General features: G+C 52.7%; 1 protein-coding gene across 16 annotated transcripts; it reads right to left on the reverse strand.

The window, feature by feature from the left end:
* Positions 1-32: 32 nt before the first annotated feature.
* Positions 33-23,719, reverse strand: Usp35 (ubiquitin specific peptidase 35). 16 transcript variants are annotated; one of them, NM_001427809.1, is made up of 11 exons: positions 23,444-23,719; positions 16,009-16,786; positions 14,821-14,953; positions 13,169-13,298; positions 12,680-12,781; positions 11,076-11,234; positions 5,935-6,128; positions 4,797-4,890; positions 3,790-3,896; positions 1,978-3,244; positions 33-1,107 (listed from the first exon to the last, which is right to left on the reverse strand). In NM_001427809.1, exons 2-11 carry the CDS (start codon positions 16,679-16,681, stop codon positions 943-945), a joined length of 3,024 nt encoding a protein of 1,007 aa, NP_001414738.1. In that variant the 5' UTR covers positions 16,682-16,786; positions 23,444-23,719; the 3' UTR covers positions 33-942. The 16 variants fall into 16 exon arrangements, with proteins under 16 accessions (NP_001414738.1, XP_038956997.1, XP_038957000.1 ...); XM_039101069.2 differs by lacking the exons at positions 13,169-13,298; positions 16,009-16,786; positions 23,444-23,719 and having other exon boundaries at positions 682-1,107; positions 14,821-15,854; XM_039101072.2 differs by lacking the exons at positions 11,076-11,234; positions 12,680-12,781; positions 13,169-13,298; ... (1 more) ...; positions 16,009-16,786; positions 23,444-23,719 and adding exons at positions 6,287-6,377; positions 7,455-7,518; positions 7,875-10,409 and having other exon boundaries at positions 682-1,107.
* Positions 23,720-23,790: the final 71 nt, after the last annotated feature.

The following is a 23,790-nucleotide window of genomic DNA, read 5'->3' on the forward strand; positions in this document are numbered from 1 at the left end:
ACAGCTCAGGCTGGAAGAAGAGCATCCTACATGGCCTTCAGAGAAGCAAGTTTATTCCTATTTAAGAACACAGGTTTCTTCTCTTTACTGAGAAGGGGCTATAGTAGTCTCAGGGCACGATGAGGTCGGGTGCATTACATGGTTCATACCTACCCAGCCCTCACACTTCATCAGAGGAGCCAAGCCAGCTAGCTTCCTCAGATGACAATGGCTTTCTGATAGACTAATGTCTCCAGTAAGATAAGGACTGTGTACCTTAACTAGACAGGGATGCAATGGCAGCATCTTAGGCACTGAGGCAGGCTAGGGAGGGCAGGAGCTCTCCCACAGTGTCACTTGCTTGGGGTAGGGGAGGGGCATGTGGTAAGTTTCTTGTCTCTGATCCTGTGCTATGCTGCCTTCCATTCACATGCCTCAAAAACACACAGCAGGTGCTGACACCCCCCTTAAAGAAACAAGAGGGTGGACATTGGGGACACAGCCTCCTTCTTATTCCAAAGGCTTGGCTTCCGCTGTGCTTTTTCTCCTATTGAGGAAGTACTGGGTGAAGGAACTAGAAAGAAGTGCTACTGAACACAGGACACCAAGCTGACACCACCCTGGCTCCTAAGCCGACGGCCTTTCCAGGGCTGGCCCGCAGGGAGGCAAAGCCCAGAGTAGACTCATTCACAGTGCTCCCAGTTAGTCAGGACACTTGACTAATAGTTTAATAGGATGAATGCCTATAGCTTTGGGTTTCAGTTTCTCTGTGTACTTCAAGCTACAGACTGACATCCCAAATGGTCCCTCTTCATCCTCCTTGCCCTCAGAAAGACCTGTTTCACCTCGGGTTTGCCTCCACAGCTCTCTAAGACCCCAGGTGGCAGTGTTCGACCTGGGCCCTGAGCCCCACCCGGCCCACTCTGAGGTTGGTTATGATACCCCCACAAGTGGGAGTTCCCATTAGAAGACCAGTCTGTGGAAGTCACCATTGCCCCCTGCAGGGTTGCAACCCCCTGCCGAGCCTTCATCCTCATCTTTATCTTCATCGAAGCCTCTACTCCAGTGTGGAGGGGCAGGGAGTGTAGAGATGTAAGCTGCCCTGCTCCGTGCCTCCTTCTCCTGTTCCTGGAAACAGAGGACACACAGCAGCTTAGCTTTCAGGTCTCCTACTTACCCAGCACAACACTGCCAACATCTCTGGAACCCCAAGGGCTTGGCCCCACGGAGAAGCAAGCTGGGTGACTTCAGGCCTAAGATTCAAACTCTACCCTTTCCTCCCAATGATAACGCAATTCCTTTGAAGGACTTTTCCATACTCGATAGTGACCAGCTGACTAGTTCCTAGGTCTTCAAGAAAACCTCTCCAGGCTTCCTGGCTTCCACTATCCAGATCACGCACTGCCTTTCTTGAAGCATGAGGCCCATCTTCTACCATGAGCAAGTTCTTCCCTGATCAGCCTCTCTCAGACTTCACCAAGCCTGAAAAATGTAGAAGCAGGCCTGGTGCCCCATGCCACACACTTCTTACATGAACACCATCGCTAGATGCAGGACCCTCAAAGCCCCAGTGTAGCCACCCATGGCTGAATATCTTAATACCTTTCTTGACTCTGATAAGGGAGCCTGAGGCAGTGTCAAAGGAAGGAAGGCATCAGGACATGAAGGCCACTGAAGAAGGTGGCCCCTCAGGGAGCCCCATAACCATCTCCTGCCCATCCTCTCCCTCTCCCCCACTCCCTCTCCCTGTCCACCCCCGCCCCAGCATCAATTGTATGATTACTCAGTGTCCCTTTCTCTGAGGTTAAGAGATGTGTCTTACCAGCCATCAACATACCCTACTAAGTGATGAGTGCATGGATAGATTTAAAATTGAGGCAGACTCAAGGAGAACAGATAACTGATGTTGGAGAATGTAGGTGTCTGTGCTAAGCCAACCCCTCACCAGGAGTGGCATCAGGTGCCAGAGGGTCTGCTAGCCCTCAGCAGACAACTCACCTGCAGGTAGAGGACATTGTCTTTGGAAATGGCCTCCATCAGGTCCTTGTGGAGGGTAGGCTCTGCTCGGACTCTAGGAGAACCAGGCTCAGCCTCAGGGGCCTCCTGGGGCCTCTGGCGGTAGAAGAGCACATAGGCAGTGTCCTTAGGGAAAAAGGAGGTGACATTGCTGACAGACTCAAAGGATGAGAACGACACCCGGGTATCATTAAACAGGTACCACTGGTTCTCGGGCTCAGGCCTCTCTGTGGATCCCAGGACAGGAGCTGGCCGAGCAGCACCCTCACGAGCATAGCAGTAATAGTGGCCACTCTCTGAGGACACTCCAGAGTGTACGACCACACTACAGAGGTCATAGGCCTGGCCCTGACCCCCAGCCAGTGGCAGGCGCAGCAGAAGGGGGATGGTGACATCGTCCAGGATCTTGCGCCGCCGCATGGTACGCAGGTCAAAGGAGAAGCGCAGCAGTGTAAGGATGAGGTAGCATGGACCCTGGCTCAGCTCCACCACCTTCTCCGCATCCTGCAGGGAGGCACAGGACTCACAGTAGTAGCGGTTCTCAGCTGTCAGCCTCTCAGGAGACAGGAAGTAGTTGACCAAGTCCAGTACAGAGCGGGAACCCTCAGGGCCACATGCCTGCTCCCTGGGTGGAGTGGCAGCATCCTTGCGGGTCCCTGGTCCCAAGCTGTCCCCTTCCTTCTCCTTGCCGTCCTCGGCTTCCTTTTCCTTCTCATCTTCCTTCTTCTCTTTGTCTTTCTCTTCCCCTTCTTCTTTCTCCTCTTCCCTTGGTCCTTCCTCTTCCCTGTCCTCTGCCACCTCCTTCTCCTTCCCAGCCTGTTCCCTCTCTACCTTCTCCTGCCCACTCTGTCCGCCATTGCCTACGGTGTCCACACCTTCAATGTCCAGCCCAGTGCGAGGAGCGTCCCCTGTGATGCAGTGCTTCCTCTGCCTCTGCGCCCCTGGGGCTCTGGGAGCCAGCGTCAACTCCTGGGCTCGAACATCCTCCGTGGGGAGCATCACAGAGCCAAGGCGGCGGTGGCGACTTCTCTCAGGAGGAGGGAAGGCCAAAGAGAGGTCTGTGAAGGCCTCCTCCCTTGAGGAAACATTGAGGCAGTGGAGACAGCATATCCGCGTCACAATCTTGCCTCCGAACATTCTCTCCACAGATGTTGCATTGGAGCTGGGGAGCTCTTCCTGTGGGGATGGCAAGCTGGACTGCTTGAGCTTCTGGCAGATCCTTGTCCCAGTTTTCTCTTCTTCATGAAGCCTAAAACAAGCAGGGAGACCAAGTATACACGCCTACCAGGAGGCCCACCCCCAGCACACGGCCCACCATACTTAAATACAAGAGCCTGGTGAGAGAATTCCCATCCCTGTACAAAGGGGCATGCTAACATACATTCACACACGCACCTAGTGCAGGCCTACATAAAGATAGGCCTGCAGGGGTTGGGGATTTAGCTCAGTGGTAGAGCGCCTGCCTAGCAAGCGCAAGGCCCTGGGTTCGGCCCCAGCTCCGAAAAAAAGAAAAAAAAAAAAAAAAAAAAGATAGGCCTGCAGCTGTGTCATGAAGATTAACATGCTCAGGCAGCAGTGGATACACTCGCTCACCCCGACAGCCCCTCCCCAGGCTGCACATGTAGTTCAGTATCTTTAGAGACCAATGGCACACACCTTCCTCTCTGCCTCTCAGAAGAGCAAGGAAGTGTTCCTATTTCCTGAAAGATCAAACCCAGCCCAGAGGGATAAACTATCATCCCAGAAAATGTTCTCAGAACCCACACATCATCCTAACCCACCAGCCCTTCTTACCGATCCAGCAGGTACTTCAGATATTCTGAACAGTCCTGCTGGGTGCCAGGGCTGAACCAGGGTGTCCAGGATGCAGAGAGGAAGTTCTCAGGAGAGATGGCAGGCCTCTAGGACAAGGCAAGTGAAAGGTGTGGTCAGGAGCATCAAGTCTCTTTCTCTCTCTCTCTCTCTCTCTCTCTCTCTCTCTCTCTCTCTCACACACACACACACACACACACACACACACACACACACACACACACACACAAGCAGCAGCAGCAGCAGCATGCTGAGGGTCTAAGACTCTTCCAAACATGCAGCCTCCTAACCTATAACCTTTCCCTTCCAAACTAGCCCTGACCCACACCCAACCCCACAAGTGCATGCAGCCCATGTGCAGGGCTTCATCACCCAGGTGATAACTCTCTAGAGAGGCCACTCTGCCCTCTGAGGCCATATTCAGTCTCTCCAGGGCTTTGTTCATTATTCTCTCCCTGCCTAAGACAACCCCTCATCCTTGCCAAAATGAGTCCCCAGGTACCGAGCCTCTTCCATGACACCTTCCCAAAGGTTGCCTCCACTTCCATGGCCGGCAGTTGTCCATGCTACCCTCCCCCATGTGCTGCCAAGTGCCAGCCCATTCTATTTCCCCTTTCAAGCACCAGGTAGAGGCCTTTCCATTTCAGGCTCTACAGAGGACACCCAACATTCCTGGCCACAGGCTTGGGGTTCTGGAAAGACAGAAGCAGTGCTTATCCACTTCGATCAGAGGTCTGGGTAACCGAGGTGTTCACTATCAGCAGGTGAAGGTGCACTAGTGCACAGGACTGAACTCGGAAAGGAGGCTAGGGCAGCACAACCCACAAAGAGGCTTTGGCTGTGAAGTGGTGCTAGCGTGCTGGGGCTCAGCAGCTCACTCCACAGAGCGGGAGCTCTGAGCCAGGTGTAGGCAGGTCCTGTACATGAAAGGACTCAGAGCAGGGCCTCGCACTACCTGCTCTCCCTGCCCCGGGGCACCCAGCACATACCTGACTGTGCTCCAGGAAGGCAAAGAGCCATTGCAGCTTGGTCATCAAGGGCTGGGAGTTGTTCTCAGTCAAGCGCAGCACACAGTGTCGAAAGCTTCAAATGAAACAGGAGCCCAGGGTGAGCTGAGGCCCCGGGGAGCTGATATTCCTCTATACCAGGCCACATGGAAGCCTACGGCATTTGCTCAGATGAGGCCAGAGACTGAGGAGCAGATGGTCAACAGCTTGGCCTGGTATGGCTGGGGACCTGAGCTCTGTAATGGACTTTGTATGACAACAAATGGGACAGCAAGATGGCCCTTGCCATCTCTTCCAGTTCTGACACCCCATGGCTCCAGGACTCAAACAAGTCAGTCTTATAAGGTGGGGATACTGGTGTGCCAGAGTCTCTGCGATCATCCAAGGCACTGGCACGCATTGTGTGATAACATCCGAGAATGGCCATCCACTCCCAACCTCAGTCCTCCAACCCAGTCCTGTAGCCCCTGCTCAGGACCCTGGCCCCAAGCCACCCTGAAACTTGCCTCAATCCAGGCAGGTTCCATATGAGGACTTCCCTTACACTAGAGAACCCTGCAGGGAGATTGGCCCTCACGGGCGAGCATGACCCTGTGGGGTCAGGATATCCTCCAGAGACCTGCTGTCCCTGAAGCACACTCCCTTCTCAGTCTCACAGCGCTCCCTCCGGAGCCGCTGCACAGAATGGCAGCACTCTGCCTCCCACGGCAGGTCCCCAGCAAGCTTAAATGGAGAAGACAAGCTGCACAGAGGACCTGTGGCATATCATATGACACAAGCACAAGGGATTGTCCACACCACAGTTTAGCCCTCAGCAGGCAGTGAGGACTGTAGCAGTCTAACACACCTTAGACACCAATGCCCATGTCTACAGCTTAAAGAAAACCAGAATTAGTGCTTCTAGTGACTAGCAAATCACAAGGCACACCAGGAACTGCAGGTGATAGGCACTGTGCTTGCTTAACTGAAGAAGAGGTGTCTGGTGGCTAGACCTCAACACCAGCACTAGGTTCAAAGCTTGCCTAAGCTACAGAGTAAGAAGCAGACTCAAACACTAAGGAAAGCAGGAAGGCAGGTAGAAAGATGAAACAGAGAGGAGGCAGTACAGAACAGCACCTACTCAGAGGCCATGAATAAGGCCTGAAGGACACTGTTCACATAGCATGTGTTGCCCAAGTTGATCAAACCAATCTTGCCCGTGTCTGACTTGGCCATGAGCCGGGGATAGAAGCCAGCCAGTTCACTCTTCTGTGAGGTCCAGGCATCCTGCCCCAGCAGCTGCTTGATTCGGTCCTCATTGGGAATGTGGAGGTCCTGAAGGGATAGCAGATACCAGTGTCAGCCCTAAAGCCAACTCCTCCTCTAGGAAACCCTCCTGGACTAGAACCCATTCCTCCACTCCCTCCCAAGCACTCAGAAGAGTCCGGAAGAGTCCAGAAAAGGCGTTTGCACAGCCACTGCTTACAACTCACTCAGGGTCTCATTCTCACATGTGGTCCTTCTATGCGATCTCTCAGGTGCCATGTCTGAAGTAGCACAATCCCCATCTCAGAGATGGAAAAACTAGGATTCAGACAGAGCAAAGAACTGTGTAGTCACATAAACAGTAAGTGACAAACGTTTGTCCTGGGCAGAACCACAACAGTTACCTAGCAGCCAGATTTGATGGTATTGACACTTCAGTTCCAGCCCTAACTCTCACCATGTGTGAGTGCTTAGTAGGCCTGTCTGTCTCCATCTGGTGACCTCCCTGGGCCTCAGCTTCTTCAGCTGCCAAGAGAAGATACCCTTTCCTTCCATTGGTCTGGCATCTATGCTGTCAGTTCTGACACCACTGTCCCTCCCAGTTTGAGGTTACAGAGCCAGCTTTCAGGTAAATCAGACATCCCCTGGCACCAGTCCCAAGACAGTGGTGGGATGGTCTGAGGTGTAGTCAGTTCTCTGTCACTGGCTCATGACTCAGCATGCCTTCCCCCTGGCTTTTCTTTGCCACACTGAATAGTGGCCTCTGTTTTAATGACAGCAGAGACAAACACTTAACCAGAGCACACTACTACAGAGTGGATGTCAAGACATTACCAACAGTTCCTCTAACTCATGTATCTTTCCTAGGTAAGGCTATCATTGCTGTGATGAACAGCAGGAGCAAAAGCAACTTGGGGAAGAAAAGGGTTTCTCTGGCTTACATTTCCACACTGCAGTCCATCATTGAAGAAGTCAGGACAGGGCAGGAATCTGGAGGCAAAAGCTGATGCAGAGGCCATGGAAGGTTGCTGCTTACTGGCCTGCTCCTCATGGCTTGTTCTACCTGCTTTCTCTAGACCCCAGGACCTCCAGCCCAAGAGTGTCCCCACACACAGTGGCTGGGCTCTCCCTCATCAGTCACTAAGGAAACGCCCCATAGGCTTGCTTGCAAGCAGATCTTCTGGAAGCATTTTCTCATTCAAGCTTCCTCTTGTCTGATGACTCCAACTTGAGTCAAACAAACATAAAACTACCCACCACAACTGACCCCGTCAACTTGACACACAAACACATCACTGTTAAGCCACAACCTTTCCTTCCTTGTGTATCCCAAGATTACACATTAATATTGACATCACAAATATATTTTCAAACTTAAGGGTTCCACAACCTTACACATTCAGATACTTTAAAACTTCAGTTTCCTTTTGAAAATCCAAAGTCTCTCAGCTCTGGGTTCCTATAAAATCAAAAACAAGTTAAGTACTTTTCTTACCTCGAGAGGAAAGAGTCAGATCACAACCACAATCAAACCAAATCAAAACCAAGCTCCAACCTGAAATAACTCAACGTCCACTACTGCGGTCACTCCTGATCGCCTGGGTCCTCGCTAAGGGGCTCAGGTCAACTCTCTGGCTCTGCCCTCTGCCTCACACTTAGTTTGTCTTCTGGGCTCCAGATGGTTCCACTCCATTGAGCTTTTCCTGATGGTCACCCTAAGATGCTGACTTGTCTAAAATGCTGGGGTCTCCACTCCACTGAGCTGTGCTCTCACCCACAGTGTCTCCTGGGCTCTCTTCCGGGTGCTAGCCTCACCTTCTCTGCATGGCCCCTTCAGTTCTTCAACTGCTCCTGAGGCTGCACTTTCACCAATGGCCTCTCCTGGCCTCACAGTGCCACGCCTCAGCTGCTCTCCATGACCCCTTTATGCTGTCACAAGTCCAGTTGGGTGACTCCTACATTACCAAGCTCAGCTGCCAGCACACGGCACAACCTTGGACACTTCTGGGACATGAGTTCTCTGTGTTGACCCTGAGGAAACACTTCCAGGAGATTTCACCTCAGTCTCTTCTTCATCACTGATAATTTCATAGAATCTTGATTCAAAACAGTAAACATGCAATGGCCCTGACTAACCTCCCTTAAACCTCCCTTCTCGCTCAGCCTTCCCTCTGGAATGCCACAAGCCAAGCTCCACTGTCCACATTTCCCTCAATGCTCTTTTCTTCCATGTCTTCACAGAAGAGCTCGTTGAGCTCTCAACACTCAATGGCTTTTCTTGCCCAAAGTTTCACAATCCTCACAATAACAACAACAACAACAACAACAACAGTCTGTCACAGCAATGCTCCACAATCCTGGTACCAATTTCTGTCCTAGATAGGGTTATCACTGCTGTGATGAAACACCAAAGCAAGTTGGGGAGGAAAAGGCATATTTGGCTTACACTTCATACATCATAGTCCATCACTGAAGGAATTCAGGGCAGGAATCTGATACAGGTGCTGATGCAGGAGCTGATGCAGACGCCATGGAGGGGTGCTGCCTACTGGCCTGCTCCCCATGGCTTGCCCAGAGACACCAGCCCAAGGATGGCACTACCCACAATAGACTAGGCTCTCCCCACCATCAGTCACTAATTAAGATACTATCCTACAGTTTTGCCTACAGCCAGATCTTCTGAAGACATTTTCTCAATCAAGGTTCCCTCCTGTCTGATGGCTTTAGTTTGTGTCAAGTTGACATAAAACTAGTCAGGACAGCATCCTTCCAGCTCCTGACCACATCAGTCAAAGACATCAGAGTTTCACACTAGCTTGGTGCTTTGAGCCCAACTCCCAACACACACACACACACACACACACACACACACACACACACACACACATAGGCTACTGAAGACGCCTTGACCACACTGCCTTAATGTTCCTGGATCATTTATCACATGTCAGTCATCTCTCACAGATGAACATAAAATCTGCCTGTCATCCCAGCCACTCAGTTGCTGAAGGAAGACTGAAAGTTCGAGACCAGCCTAGGCAACTCAGATCTACTGGACAAAGCAGAGTGACTCTTTCTGATGTCCCCTGCACACCACAGAGATATTACCACCAAACCCTTTCAGCCTTCTGAAGTATCCTCCTCCGCCAGACACTAACGGTCAAGGTCAAACTCCTGTTCTCTACTCTGCCAGGCTTTCCAGAAAGCTCCTTACCACTCCTCACCTGCTGTACAATACACTAGGGAGGGGCTCTACCTATGTGGCCACAGGGAAGCCCTCATCCTTGCTTGGTAAAGGCTTCCCATGTGAGGACTAGTGGGGAGGCGCACCCACATCCTGGAAGCAGGTGATCCCCTGTGCTGTGTTAGCATAGGCACAACGTTTCCCGGGTGAGCTCTGGAGCCTGAGTTGGTCACTGGGACCTTTGGAGGAGTACATACAGCCCTCACCTCTCCTGGGAAGGAACTTTTACAGCAGAAGTTTCTAGATTAACTCATCTGCAATACACGCTTATCTTTATGGCCTGCTCTGTGTCTCCCAGACAACCCTTGGGTATTATGAGTTTATAGATACTTTTAAAATCAACGCTGTGCTTGAGAGCAGCATTCCACAACCAACAGGTCTGAGTGTCAACCTCCAAACCAGCTGGTGGTTACAAATTCCTTTTTCCTAAAGTCTACTTCAAGCTAGAAAAAATTTCCCAGTTCTATTTTGGCCCCCCATGTATATTTTTTCTAAGACACATTTTTATTAACACCGAAACCTTTTTGTTGGCTTCCAGGGGGCTTCATAGTTCCACTCCATAGTGACAATTATTCATGGCTTGTTCAAGCCCCTTTGTATTTGAGGCTGGCCATGTTACTGGTAACCTGCACCCAAGTCATCATCCTCTGACCCTCACCCATCACCATTTGGGAACTTGGTTTTCTCTTCCTTTGGGGACCCCTGGAGATTCCTCCTTGCTCTTGCAAAATCAACTCTGTACTTTAAAAGATGTCTGCTGTGGGGCTGGAGAGATGACTCACCAGGTAAGAGCACCGGCTGCTCTTGCAAAAGTGAGTTCAGTTCCTGCATGCCCAGCAGGACCACTGTCCCAACCACTGTCACCCTGTTCCGGAGGACCCGATGCCCTCTTCTAGCCTCTTCGTACATGCGTGCATGCATACATGCAGACAGACACACATACACACACACACACACACACACACACACACACACACACACACACACACACACTTAAAAGTAAATCCTTTTTAAAAAGATGTCTGCTACGTCTCAACATGCAAGCCCAGATGTTTTGTAGAGACATGTTGGAGGATCAGGTCTGCTGTGCTGTGGGAGTGGACATCAGTTAAAGACTCTGTACCCTCACTCCTACATGGATCCTCCTCAGTGTCACTGGTCCTTAGAGCACACTTCCTGTAAGCAGATGTCACCCCAAAGGCTCCTCCAGGAAGGCGGCTTGGCTTCCTTTGTGCCTGGGTCTCCATATCCAGCTCGGCGGAGAGCAGGACACCAAACTAGTCCTATGAGCCCGGCATCACTCCTTCTCGGGACTGTTCAGGACACACAGTGGCAACACGTGACCGAGTGCTGGTACTGCACGAGCCACCAAGAGGCCCTGCTGGGGAAGGAAGTGAGGGGACACCAACAGCAGGGAAGAAGGCTCACTCAAGGCAATCCTTGAGAGCCTAGACACCTTATTGAACATTGAGTAGGTCCTGTGACCCATTACCCCATATGCTAACTAAAATTTTAAAAAAAGAAAATTCAAATAAAATAAAGCAGGTGCTATGGGTCAGGTGGAGGAAGGGGTTTACAGAGGCCCAGAGCACACTGGAGAAAAGCGGGCCCTGGGGGAGGCATGGCGACCTCCAGTAATTGATGCACACAAAGGCCCCAGAGAGGAGACAGGATACAGCTCAGCTCCAGACGATGGAGGCTGCTACCAAGCCATGGTACGACCTCAAAGAAGACACAAACTGGCACCTATGCCAAAGAGGCTGTCCACTCACCTTGATGGCTTCCATGACAGGTTCATACAGGTCTGGGAAGCCTGGGAACCGAAACACCATGCAGTGCACCAGCTCTGCCAGCTGCTCCAGGCAGCTGGTCCCAGAGTTCGAATCCTCCTTAACCAGAGCGGCCACCATGGGAGGAATGTGAGGGAGAAGCTGCAAGAGAAGAGGTACCTAACTCAAGTGTCAGGTTACCTAACTGAAGCTTGGAGCTGAAAGTGGGGGCCTCTGAGGACTGAAGGTACCCACAGCCAGTGCCCCTCCCCTGGGTGGAACTGAGTCACATGACAAGCGATTTTCCTTACAAGATGTATGATCTATGACTCTCTGCCTCAGTTTCTTTATCTGAAAAGCAAGATAAATAATTCCTCCCTCATGGCTAAGGGAAGGCCAGTTGTCCAGCTTTACCCACTGCCTTCAGATCCAAAGGCCTGAGCAGCCATGGGCTTCTCTACCTAGTAGCAGATGCTCAGACTATACCAGTCATCTGGGTGAGCCCAGCACCGTGAACACCTACCCTCTGTTACATAGCTCAGGGAGGGGCTGGTCATGCTGGAGGCAGAACACAGGGCCTTGTACATGCCTAACGCTGAGACCCTTTAATACAAGGGTTACTCATGGTGTGGTGACCACCAACCATTAAATTACTTTCCTTGCTATGTCACGACTTTAGTTGTGCTACTGTTATATAAAGCGTAATATAAATATCTTGTGTTCTCACAAGGGCCTTGGGTGACCTCTGTAAATGGGTTGTACAATCCCCGGCAAAGGGGCCGAGACCCACAGGTTGAGAACCACTGCCTTGGGGCATTGTATCATAATGGACAGTTGGGCTACAGGAACATGAGAGGAGAAGGAAGAAGCCTGTGTTTATATATGGCAGGCTCTATACAGGTCTCAGCTCATTTGTTCCCCTCCAACCATCCCTGGGGTTTACCCCATTCCAGATTAAGGTCACCACAGTGACCTGGTCCCATCTCGGCTTCTGATCTTTTCTCATTGCAACAAACTAGAAAACACAAAATTACTGCCTTGCCCAGGGGCTATGAAAATTAAAGCTCCAACATGTGGGTTTCAGCCGGGTAGAGGAGTCCTCCCAGAGGGGAGCCTTGAGGACAACAGAGGAGCCTGAGCTAGAGGCCAGGCCAATGAGTGCTGGTAACAACAAAGAGAGAGACAGTGGTGTAGAAGTCAGACCAACATGGCTGGAACCTGCCCTGTTCATCTATCTGGGATCAGTGACTTGCTCACCCAGTATCTGGGGCCAGTGATTGCTCACCCAGTATCTGGGGCCAGAGACTTGCTCACGGTCTCCCCACTGCATTTCTTTATCTGAAGAAGGAAGGCCACTCTGGGAGCTGGGCGAGTATTTGCACTGTTCTTATCATTAGTCACTAGCCCTAACACCTGGCACACACCTGACCCTGAAGAACTGTAGCTGTCACCTACCCAGGCTCCGTCATTCTACAGTGTGCACATGGGAGTCACACGTCCTCCTGTGCTATGATCCAGAGCTTTGCTTCAACAGCCCCAACTCCCCAGCGCCCAGAAAAAGAACCGCACTAGGTATCGCCGGCCAGAGAGAGCAGCAGGGCCCTTACCAGGTGGAAAGCCTCGTGGGAATGCTGGAAGGTCAGCAGCATGTACTTGAGGACACAGAGGGCAGCTCCCCGCACAATGGGGTACAGCAGCTTAGAGAAGACCTGAAAAAGAGTTCACGTCAGGGGTCCCCCGACCTGAGCGACCCAGGACCGAGTGTGACCATGGTGGACCCTGAAAGGGAACCTGAGACACAGCAGAGTGGAAACGGCTGGTCAACAATGGGAGCAAGAACATGGGTGTGTGTCGGAGCTGGATGGAGCAATAGACGTGGAACTGGCAGCCAGAGGTTGGTGAACAATGATGGGCAGTGGAATGAGTGGTCAGAGTAATGGAGCTGGAATCCGAGGCCCAGAGAGGGGCAGTGAATTAACCCTGTCACACAGTGAGCTTGATTGGGACCCCAGTACCTTGCATCCCACACCTGCACTGCTCCCAGAAGAGAGCAGTAGGAAAGGCCACATGCCCAGGCTCGGACAAGGGCCACAAACCTTCTCAATTTTGGCGAGCGAAACCTCGATCAAGATGCTGAACTTCTTAACGGCAGCCAGGCCCTTCAGCAGGGCAATGATCCACTTGTCAATGTTCTTCCCCAGGGGCCAGGACACCCAGTCGATCATCCTGGTGAGGGGAGTGACAGTGACACAGGGACAAGGGAGGCCCAGAACCAGAGTAAGGGCAGCAGTAAAGCTCACACCTGCACACCTGGGTCTGTGGGAGCATTCCTGGAAATACAGCAGAGCCCGGCAGACACCCAGCAGAAATGGCTCACCATCCTCCAGCCCTCTCACCCACTGTTCCTCATTACAGAGGAGAAAGGGAGTTCCAGGCAAGGAGCTGCACCTGAGGACTGAGAACTCGGGCTCCACCAAGCCCCACTGAGGACCAGGGCAAACCACTTCTCTCTGAGCCTGGACTTCATCTGCAAATGGAGACAATGCCCCTCTCCTGAGAACTATTGCATTAAGACAGGTCAGCACCTAAACCCTACAGGATCCTCCTACCCCTGGCTGCCCTGGGATGAGCATGGGGCTGAGATGCAATAAGTGCTCAGGAGAACAGCACCACTCCTTAGACTACCAGACCAACTAGGCTGCAGTGGGGAAGAACAAGGGCACTAATGAAAGCTCCCCAGGCTTCACAGCGGCTCACCCTTACCTAGTCCTCAACACTTTCTTTGATGGGCCCAGTGATGAACACTTTAGAGCTGAGAAAACTGAAATAAAGTCACACAGGTGAGAAGCATGTGGCCAGATTGGCTCTTGGGAGACACAACTCTCCCGCCGACACTCTCACCCACTAAGACAAGGAACCCAGAAGGCCCTATGTAGATGGTGTTCTATGCATGAGTACAGGAAGAAGGGCGGAGGGAGGCATGCAGATAGATGGGGTCTGCACAGGCAAAGAAAGGCCTGTGGGGAAGAGTGCGGGTGGCATAGTCAGGGGTCACAGGCAGGCAGGTGAAGCTGGTTCACAGGTGACAACATTCAAATGAGGGAATGTACACAGACCCAATGAGTTGAAAAGCACCCGAACTCTTGTTTATGACCTTTCGCAGACTCATAAATCACACCAAAAACTACTGTCACTTTGCACGCACGTGTGTGTGTGTGTGTGTGTGTGTGTGTGTGTGTGCACGCACACACCCGTGCATGTGTCTTCACACACCTGCAGAATGGCGTCCACTGGACAGGCGATGGTCCACCCCATTACTACTCTGCATCCCGATGCCCTTTGTAGGGGTCTGCCCACTGAGCTTGAGCTGACCTAGTGAGCTCCAAGGATTTGCCCATCTCAGCCTCAACACTAAAGTCACTTGTACACACAGCCATGCCAGATGGTGGGTGTCTGAACTCAGGTTCCCAGGGGCAAGCACTCATAGCCACTGAGCCTTCTCCTCTACCCCTAAGTTTTACTTTCTCATACTACCATCCACGTTCACTTTTATAGAGGAGGAAACTGAGAGTTCACTCGAGTTTCTAGGGTCACAGCTAGTACCTAGTCAGACGGTATGACTGCAACAGGATCTGGTGTTACTTATATCCATCCCAAGGTCAAGCAGGGTGGGGCTGTAGACCTCACAGCAAAAACCACAGATAGCCCGGATAGCCTGCATCCCCACCTGCTGACCCTCGGCACCCACCTGCTAATGGCAGTCAGCATCTGGGAGTCTGTCACGCTGTCATCATTGCTAAGGTTCCGGACCACACCATCCATGAGTTCCAACGGGAGGTGCTGGACCACACTGGCCAAGGCGCTGGACGGTGGCTCCTCCTCTGGAATGGGCTAGATTGAGCTCTCATGTACTACTACGTAGGCTAGGCTAGCCTCCGTAAATAGCACGTGGGGCCACATCCTCTCCCCTCACAGCGTCAAAGTCTGATTCCACGGTAACACATCCATTCAACAACCCTTCCCTAGCTTACTCTGACACCAAGAGGAAGCGCTAAGGCCCAACTGCACATGTAAACAGAAACCCTTCGGAAGAGTTCATGCTGGAGCTGGCCGTGGGAGGAAAGGTCCTTCCAGTTGCAGCCGCACAAAGGTTGAGATGTAAGAAAGTGCATTTAAGGGGTTGGGGATTTAGCTCAGTGGTAGAGCGCTTGCCTAGCAAACGCAAGGCCCTGGGTTCCGTCCCCAGCTCCGAAAAAAAAGAAAAAGAAAAAAAAAAGTGCATTTAATACCGAACCCTTATGCAAGAGTATAGAAGACAGGCCCTGGTACACTGGCGGGCCTTGGCTCTTCCCTCCTTTGCCCTGTACAGTCCTACCATCAGGAAAGGCACAGATCTCAGCTCAGTCATCCACACTGATGTGGCAACTGGATATCAAGATTCAGAGTTGGGGGCCTGGAGAAATGGCTCAGTGGTTAAGAATAAATACTTGCTGTTCTTGTAGAGGGCAGAGTTCTGTTCCCAGCATCCCAGCATGGTAGCTCACAACTGTCCTTACCTCCACAGTCCAAAGGATCCATGCCTTATTCTGACCTCGGTGGGCACCAAGCACACACACACACACAGCGCACAAACATACACACAGACAGAATATTCACATACATAAAGTAAAGATAAATCTTTTTTTAATGATAGATTCCGAGTTTAGGAATCGCCTGCTGCCAGGTACTAATCACCCCAAATCAAGCCTACCTGACCCAAAGGCCCCACCCACCATTCTGCTCTCCCAGCCCATGTGAAATGCCCCCTGCATTTCCAGCCCCACCACAGGATGACACCCGCATTAAACACCCAAGTTACATTTTATCACTAAAAATGAGCATCGCACTCTATCGCGTGCGCACCGAGTTCCCGCCCCAACCCGGGCAGCACACCCACCTGTGCAGGAGATGACCGCGAACAGCTCCTTGAGGCAGGGCAGGATGGCTGCGGGCTGCGCGCGCCAGAGCTGCGCCAGGAGCCCGCTCACCTGCTGGGCCTGCTCCAGGAACTCCACCGCGCCCTCTTCGCCCTCGGCTGGGCAGCGGAAGCGGCCTAGGCAGCGCACCAGCTGCTGGCAGAAGAGCAGGCGGTGCGCGCCGTCGGGTACGCAGCGCGGGTGGCGCGCCAGCAGCCGGGCAACCTGCGCGCAGGCGGCGGGGCCCGGGCGCTCGCACACGGTGCGCAGCACCTCGCGCCGCAGCAGCGCGAACACCTCGTCGGCCGCGGGCCCGTCGGGCAGCAGCTGCAGTCCTAGCTGCACGCAGGCCAGCGCGCGCGCACCCGGGGGCCCCGCACCACCCTGCAGCAGGCGCAAAACGCGGCGCGCGCTGAAGAACTCGGCGAAGACGTCGGGGTGGTGGCGGCCCGCCACGTGCAGCAGCTGGCAGCCCACGCGGCGCGGCAGCTCGTCCGTGCCACCCACGTAGAGGCGCGCGCCCAGGGCCAGCAGCGCCAGGCACTGCTCCCGCTCCAAGGGCTGCCGTGCAGCCTCCAGCACGCGCCGCACCAGCCCTTGCTTCACACTCGCAGGGTAGGACGAAGTCACCACGGCCTCCAGGATCTTGTCCATGATGGCCGCGCGCGGCTAGAGGCAGGGAATAGGGCCAGGCTCTGATCCACAACCCAGCCCAGATCCCTGGGTGCTGACACTGTAGAAGAGCCTCAGTTTTCTTGCCTGTAAAATGGAACACCATTATCTTTATCACAAAGATGTAGAACTGAGTGGCACCTGCCCAGCTCTGGCTGCTGGACGCCTTCCTCTCACCTCTCTGATGACCACAGACACTCTGAAATAGGTGAGAGCTAGCTCTATGAGCCACAGTAAGTAGTCTGGGTAAGTCACACCCAGTACCCTTTCATCAGATCACTCGGGCCACTTTGCAAAGTCCTTTTGGTGAATGCTGTGCCATTCGCCTGATTGATCCTTTCTCTAAGCCTCTGCCACTACCAGTCCCAGGCAAACTTCTTTCCTAAAAGCCTAAAACACCTGTCCTAGGTGAGCCCACTCCTAGGACAAGAGAGGGAGCAGGGGTGGGGAGTATAACTTGCACACAAACGTACATAGCTTTGTGATGGATGTGTCTTAGGTTTCTATTCCTGCATAAAACATCATGACCAAGAAGCAAGTTGGGGAGGAAAGTGTTTATTCAGCTTACACTTCCACATTGCTACTGATCACCAAAGGAAGTCGGGACAGAAACTCACACAGGGCAGGAACTGATGCAGAGGCCATGCAGGGATGTTGCTTACTGACTTGTTTCCCCTGGCTTGCTCAGCTTGCCTTCTTATAGAACCCAGGACCACCAGCCCAGGGGTAGCACCACTCGCAATGGGCCCTCCTACTTTGATCGCCAATCGAGAAAATGCCTTACAACTGGATCTCATGGCAGCATTTCCTCAAGGGAGGCTCCTTTCTCTGTGATAACTCCAGCTTGTGTCAAGTTGACACACAAAACCAACCACTACAGATGATATCAATTCGATAGGATCTAGAATCACCTGCGAGACACGATTCTGACTACACCAGTGAGGGATTTCTGTCTCTGGACATCTGTTGGGGATTTTCTTGATTGGTGTGAAACGGGAAGACCCGCCCACCATTCTATGTGTGGGGATGTCAACTGTAGAAGGAGCAAGTGACCTAAGCACAGGTATTCATGTTCTCGTCCTGTGTGTGCCGCAATCAACTGCTTCAAGGTTCTGCTGCCTTGACTGTCCCACGCTGACGGGTTAGACCTCAGACCCGAGCCACAACTAACTCTTTCTCCCTTGGGCCACTTTTGTATTTTACCGCAGCAACTGGAAAATACTAGGATCCGACTTCTCCCCTGTCGAAGTTGCCATCACTGAATGCTAGGGTCACCCCATGGTCTTCACAGACGCTCCCTCCCAGCCTCCCTCTGCAGCCCTTCATCCCCAGGGCCCAGCCTTCTTCTCCAGCCTTGGCTCTTGCTCCCAGTCCACTGTGTTCCCTCTGCTGCAGGCATGCCCGTCCCCCCACCCCTTGCTGGCTGTGGTCTGAATGAGAATGGCCTCCTTAGGCTCACATTTGAATCCTTGGCCCCCATGGAAAGAACAACTGAGGAAGTATTAGGAGGTGTGGTCTCCTAGTTAGGTTGAATTGGGGGACGGTGTCATTGGGGGTGGGCTTTGAGGTTCCAAAAGTTAGCTTTCTTTGCCTCCTGCTTGCTGAACAGAATGTGAGCTCTCAGCTCTTCCCAACAGAATCCCTTTGCTCACCCACCATGGACTCGAACCCTCTGAAACCAGGAGCCTAAATGAACTGCTTGCTTTCCTGAGTGGCCCTAGTCATGGCATCTTATCACAGCAACAGAGAAGTAACGAGGACACTTGGTTGGCACTTAAAGAATGCCTCACCTGCCCTCCCTATCTGCTGCAGACTGAGTTACACACCCGGAAAACCCTGCCCGGCTCCTCTACTGCACTTACTGCTACTTGGCTCACGTCGGCCTCCCCACCACACTAAGTATGGTACCTGAAGTTGAGTTTTGTTCATTGGCCTCCCCAGCACCTAGCACATGGCCCAGCACACAGTAGGCCTATGTTGGGTAAGGTCATCACTGCCCTGGCCCAGCACACAGTAGGCCTATGTTGGGTGAGGTCATCACTGCCCTGGCCCGGCACACAGTAGGCATGTGTTGGGTAAGGTCGGTACTGTCCTGTGGTATAAGCGCCCTCCACATGGGCTGTTCTCTGGAAACTTCCACACTGACCCATTCTGACTCTTAAGTCTCAGGCTGGTTTTCACAGGGACAGTTGGCTCACTTCTTTATCCAGCTCCCACCTAAGAGAAGGCAGGGCTATTTCTTGGCTTCTCTGCATAAGCCCACTCTAGGCAAAACACAACATATAGGAATGCTTCATTTACAGAGCCCACGTCAACACTTACAGCTGGGAGGAGACAGTCAGACATTTCTGGACACTAGGCCAAAAAATTCGTTTCAGAATCTGAGCTGTTCTGGAACCAACTACACATCAGCCTCTATGGAGATGCATACTTTTGTGTCCTACCTCGGGACACAATGGGACTGTGACCTCCCATTCCTGCAAATATTCCTGTCTGGGACCCCGTTGTTTAAAAATCCATCTCGTGGGGTTGGGGATTTAGCTCAGTGGTAGAGCACTTGCCTAAGAAGCGCAAGGCCCTGGGTTCGGTCCCCAGCTCCGAAAAAAAAGAAAAAAATCCATCTCGTGGTACAAGCTCCCTGGAGATGGAGACCAAGCTACTTCTCAGTGGCTGGCATTCCCCGCACCCGTGTTAGAATCTTGGGCAGTCAGTGATTGGAGGCTACACCACAGGTCAGACCAGGTCCCCCAAAGGTTAGCCTGGTTGCCTTAGACTTTGACACAGCACTCTTAGCACCTCACTGTGGGGCTTCATTTATTTGGTAGGGCTAGCATTGAGCCTACAGCCTCACGTAGCCTACAGGAGCACTCTAAGCATGGCCTCAGCCACACCCCAGCCTAGCTCTAAAACGCTGCTTAGCTGCTTTTTACCTTCTGCTGTTGTTTGATCTCTAAGTTTGAGTTGCTTGATATTTTGTTGTTTTGAGATAGGGTCTCTTGTGACTCAGGTTGGCCTAAAACTCACTAAATACCTGTAATTCCTTGGTCTTGAACTCCTGATCCTCCTGCTTCCACCTCTCAAGTGCTCCTAAATTACAGACATCAATGACCATGTCTGGCTTCTGGATTTGTTTGTTTGTTTGTTTTTTTGTCTGTTTTTACCCGGGGGTTACTCTGCCACGCAGGTGAGCCTGAGTCTCTCTGTGTCCTCTCTCACTTCCTTAGTGCTGTGACTATAGGTGTGACCCAGCAGGGCTGGCTTCCTTCATTCTCTGTAGATAATTATTTTGTCTTAGAAAAAAAAAGTCAAATGCCCAGAATCCCCTCGAGTGGCCATGGGAGGATAGTGGACAAGGCTCCACTTTTACTCTGAAAGAGTAAAGAGATTTATCTGGGATGCATTCTGGTTACCTAAAAGATCTCAGCTCCATAAAACTCCACTGGTTTGAATGAGCTAGGAAAGGAACAAGAAGCATTTAGCATGGTTCTAGACGTGAGGAACACAAAGTCCCACTGCCTTGGAAGCCAAGTCCTGGGTCCTCAAGGAAGTGCCAGCCTAGTGGTGGAGACAGATGTGCTTATAGAGAGCACCAGGCAGCACGAAAGGTGATCACTGTGGACATTTAAAGACTAGTCTCAAGGCTGGAGGTGTGGCTCAGGAATAGAACCTAGTATGTAGAATGCCGTAGGTTGGATCCCCAGCACCACAAAAAGAATTAACAAGAAATAAAATGCCCCACCTCCCATGTCAGCCTCGGCCCTCTTTCTTAGGCAGGACCTAGGACAAAGCAGTTGCTGTCATCAACCTCATCTGCCTGGTGGACTAGTGGGTGGGTCATGCCTTTTAACCCAGGCTGCCAAGGAAGCCCAGCCTTCGTGCCACTAAGAAGAAACCTTAATCAATGAGATTCTGGCATGATGCAGAGGGCCAGGGCACAGGACAAGCACAAATGGAATTCTGGAGCCAGGGAAGGTTCTAGAAGACCAGTTTTAGAACTCAAAGTAGAAACGGAGACCTGCACTGTTCGACCTTGGGTGAAGCATATGCACTGGCTGCTTTTCTCGTTCTGAAAATAGGGATAAATGGCATTTTGATCAAAGCACAGAAATGGAATGACCAAACACCTGCAAAGCCCTGCCTTTGTGCCTGACAGGACATCAGGGGGGCTGCACCTGGCAGCTGGAAGCCCAGTCCATCAGTACCACCCGAAGGTCCAGTCGCAGAAGCCAGCCTGCCTCAGTCTCCGCCCTCTGCACAAGCCCTGCTACCTGCCAGAACGCCTACGCAAGCAGTCAGGTCAGCTGTCGCTATGGTTACCAGTAAAGCCACTCCGAGACATCCTGGATGCATTCATGCAAAAGAGCTTCTTCAGAGGTTTCTACTTCACCTGACTCCAATCGAAGGCCAGAGAAGGAGGGCAGGAGTAGGGAAGAGGGGGAGACATATTTCCAGGGCACAGCAGAATCAGCCGGCACTCTTCCCTCCCAGAAGAAGCTGTAGGCCACCAGCCCTCCGCAGGAGAAGCTGGGTTACCCAGCAGGGATGGCTTGTCTACACGGGCTTTGAATCCAGCCAGCTGCTCCATACCAAGTGGAGCAGCCCTCCTCCCTCCTCAGAGCCCAAGTCCAGAGCTTCCGCTCAGAAACCACCAGCTAGCCTGGGGCTAAAACCTCCTAGCATCTCAGCCTTCCCACAGGAAAATGGGAGCTGTTCTGGGCCTGCCACTCCTAAGACTCAGTCATCTGTCAAGGAGGGAACACACCAGTGCTGTGAGGGGAAGTAGGCAAGCACACTGCTGACAGCTGCCCCTGGGAATTTCAGTTCAACTCTTTCTCTCGACTGCCCAGCTCCAGCCTCACCCGACATCAGCTCCTCCTTCCTTCTTGCTTGGAGAAGGACAGTAGTCTCCTAAACCTCACTCTCTCATGTGATCCATCCCCTGGGCACAAGGCCTAGAGGACAGCAGTCCAGGCCAGTGCATTGAGCTGGACACCACCTCCATGGTGGCCTTGGTGATCAGAGGAAGAGACTCCTTCAACTCTCAGCCTCTGAAACCCAAATGAAAGATGACTGGTCACTTACCTCTTGGCCTTTCCCCAGCATGGCTGAGGCCCTTGCCCAAGCCCTAAGCTTGTCCCCTCAGCCTGCCAACCTGGGTGTCCAGGCACACTCTGCATGTGTGCTCTAGGGAACCGAGGAGAGGGAACACCCCTCCCAGAAGGCCCTAAGCCTTCATCTGTCCCTCATGGATAACCCTTGGTATTTCAGCTGTGTGGTGACAGTCCCACCACCCAGGGCGGGGGCGGGGATGAGCTTGACCTCCACCACCTCCTCAGCCTCTCCCCCCAACTCCCTCAGCGACACCATCAGATTAACATCATTTATGAAAACTGGCTACGCAGATCCTCAAAGCCACTAACCCCCTCAGACAAAGCCCATACTACGAAAGCTTGCCACTGAGGCTGTCTATGGGACGGCACATTGATATTGGACGTAGATGGGAATGCGAGAAGGGCTTGGTTTTTGTTGTGTTATTTTCCTGCTGTCCTCTGTATGGGAAAGGGCTTGCCTCTTCTCTCCTGGCTAATTCTGACTCATCCTGCAATGCCCAGACCTCCACAGAGCGAGTCTCTGAGCTCTGGCTCCCACAGCACCTTGGCTCCTTCATGCTCTGCAGTCTAACTTGCTCCAGCTCTCTCTCTCTCCAACCTGGCTAGGGTCTGACTCTGTAGGAAGTAGGTCCAATCCTGTTTTGTACCGTGCCCAGGATGGTGGTGTGCCCAGGGGGCAGAGGTGGCCGTGAAGGTGTGCCTAGATATTGATGAGAGACAGGTGGTAGCAAAATGAGATAAAATCAAGGATGTGACCAGAAAAGTAGTTTCCAGAGGCAGGGCTGACCTTGAGTCCAGTCCCTGCCCTCCTCAGCCTGGGAAGGGATTCATCTGCTCTTCTCTCGGGCTCTCACATTCATGCCCCCGCCAGGGTTCCCTCGGGTCTCTGAGCAGCAGAATGCGGTTTAACTTGGTGTCTTACCAAGGTAATCCTACCATGGCACCCTTCCCTCTAGGAGGCCTCGACTGGCCCCAAACTGGGTCCTGGAAAGAAAAGTGAGGGTTTTGCTAGTGACAGGCAAGAGCCCTGTTACTGAAGAGGAATGAGATGGAAAGGAAGATGGCAGGAACATTGTCTCCCCCTCTGGGATTGGCCACACTCCCCCTTGCCCACAGAACCACCGCTCACTAATCTCTGCTGACCCAGCCCCCACTCCCAGCCCCAGACTTTCTGTGAGGAAGGACAGGGGCTTAAGCATCAGACCCCAGGACGCTTAGATGACCAGACTGCCTCTGGATCCTCAGTGTGTACTCCAGTTGTGCCCCCTCTCTCCCTTCCTTACACCCGTCACAGCACCCCTGTTCAGCCCAGACTGGGGGTTCTCTGCAAAAGATTACCAGGTTTCATGGTACTAGGTGTGTGTGCGCTCAGGACTGAGGGGGACAGGAGCTGGACCACTTCTCAGTTGATGAAGGAGATGGTTAAAGCTCAGAGAGGGGCAGTTAGTAGCCCAAGGTCACACACAGCAAGGCCCAGAAGCACTTAATCTCCCACCTCCCAATCTCGTGCTCTCAAGAGTCCTGAAGAGAAGTATGGGGCACTGAAATGTCAGGGTGCAGACACTGCCCCCCTCCCTGACACGAGCGCTCACACCCACAACCCCCTTACCTCCTAGACTTCAAAGGGCCTTACCTTAGAACCCACTCCTGGGCGGGGCGCTTGGGCCAGGCTAGACTAGGCTGGGCCAGGCTAGGTCAGGGCGGATCCTCCGCTCCCCTACCGGGGGGTCCCAGAACGCAGGGATGCTGCTGCTACAGTGATGTCCAACTCCACCCACCCCGCTCCGCACAACCCTAGATGGACCTGGGCAGTGCAACTCTGCTGCGCGGACTCATGGCTGCGGGACGGAGCTGGGGGAGGGATGAGGTGCGGGGAAACGGGGCGGAGCTAGAGCGGGGGCTACCCTGAGAGCTCCCAGTCGGGCTGCGTCCCCTTTAAGGCCAGCTGACCGGAGTGCCGGCAAGGGCGGGCCAGTAGTG

Source organism: Rattus norvegicus, chromosome 1 (genome assembly GCF_036323735.1).
Source record: "Rattus norvegicus strain BN/NHsdMcwi chromosome 1, GRCr8, whole genome shotgun sequence".
Taxonomy (NCBI): Eukaryota; Metazoa; Chordata; class Mammalia; order Rodentia; family Muridae; genus Rattus; species Rattus norvegicus.

Excerpts from the sequence above, each read along its gene's own strand:
- Usp35 (NM_001427809.1), bottom strand. The coding sequence starts at position 16,681 with ATGGACAAGATCCTGGAGGCCGTGGTGACTTCGTCCTACCCTGCGAGT. Across the intron at positions 4,891-5,934 it reads GCCTTATTCATGGCCTCTGA|CTTTCGACACTGTGTGCTGC; the intron begins GTAGGTGCTGTT and ends TTTCATTTGAAG. Across the intron at positions 3,897-4,796 it reads CCTTCCTGGAGCACAGTCAG|AGGCCTGCCATCTCTCCTGA; the intron begins GTATGTGCTGGG and ends GCCTTGTCCTAG.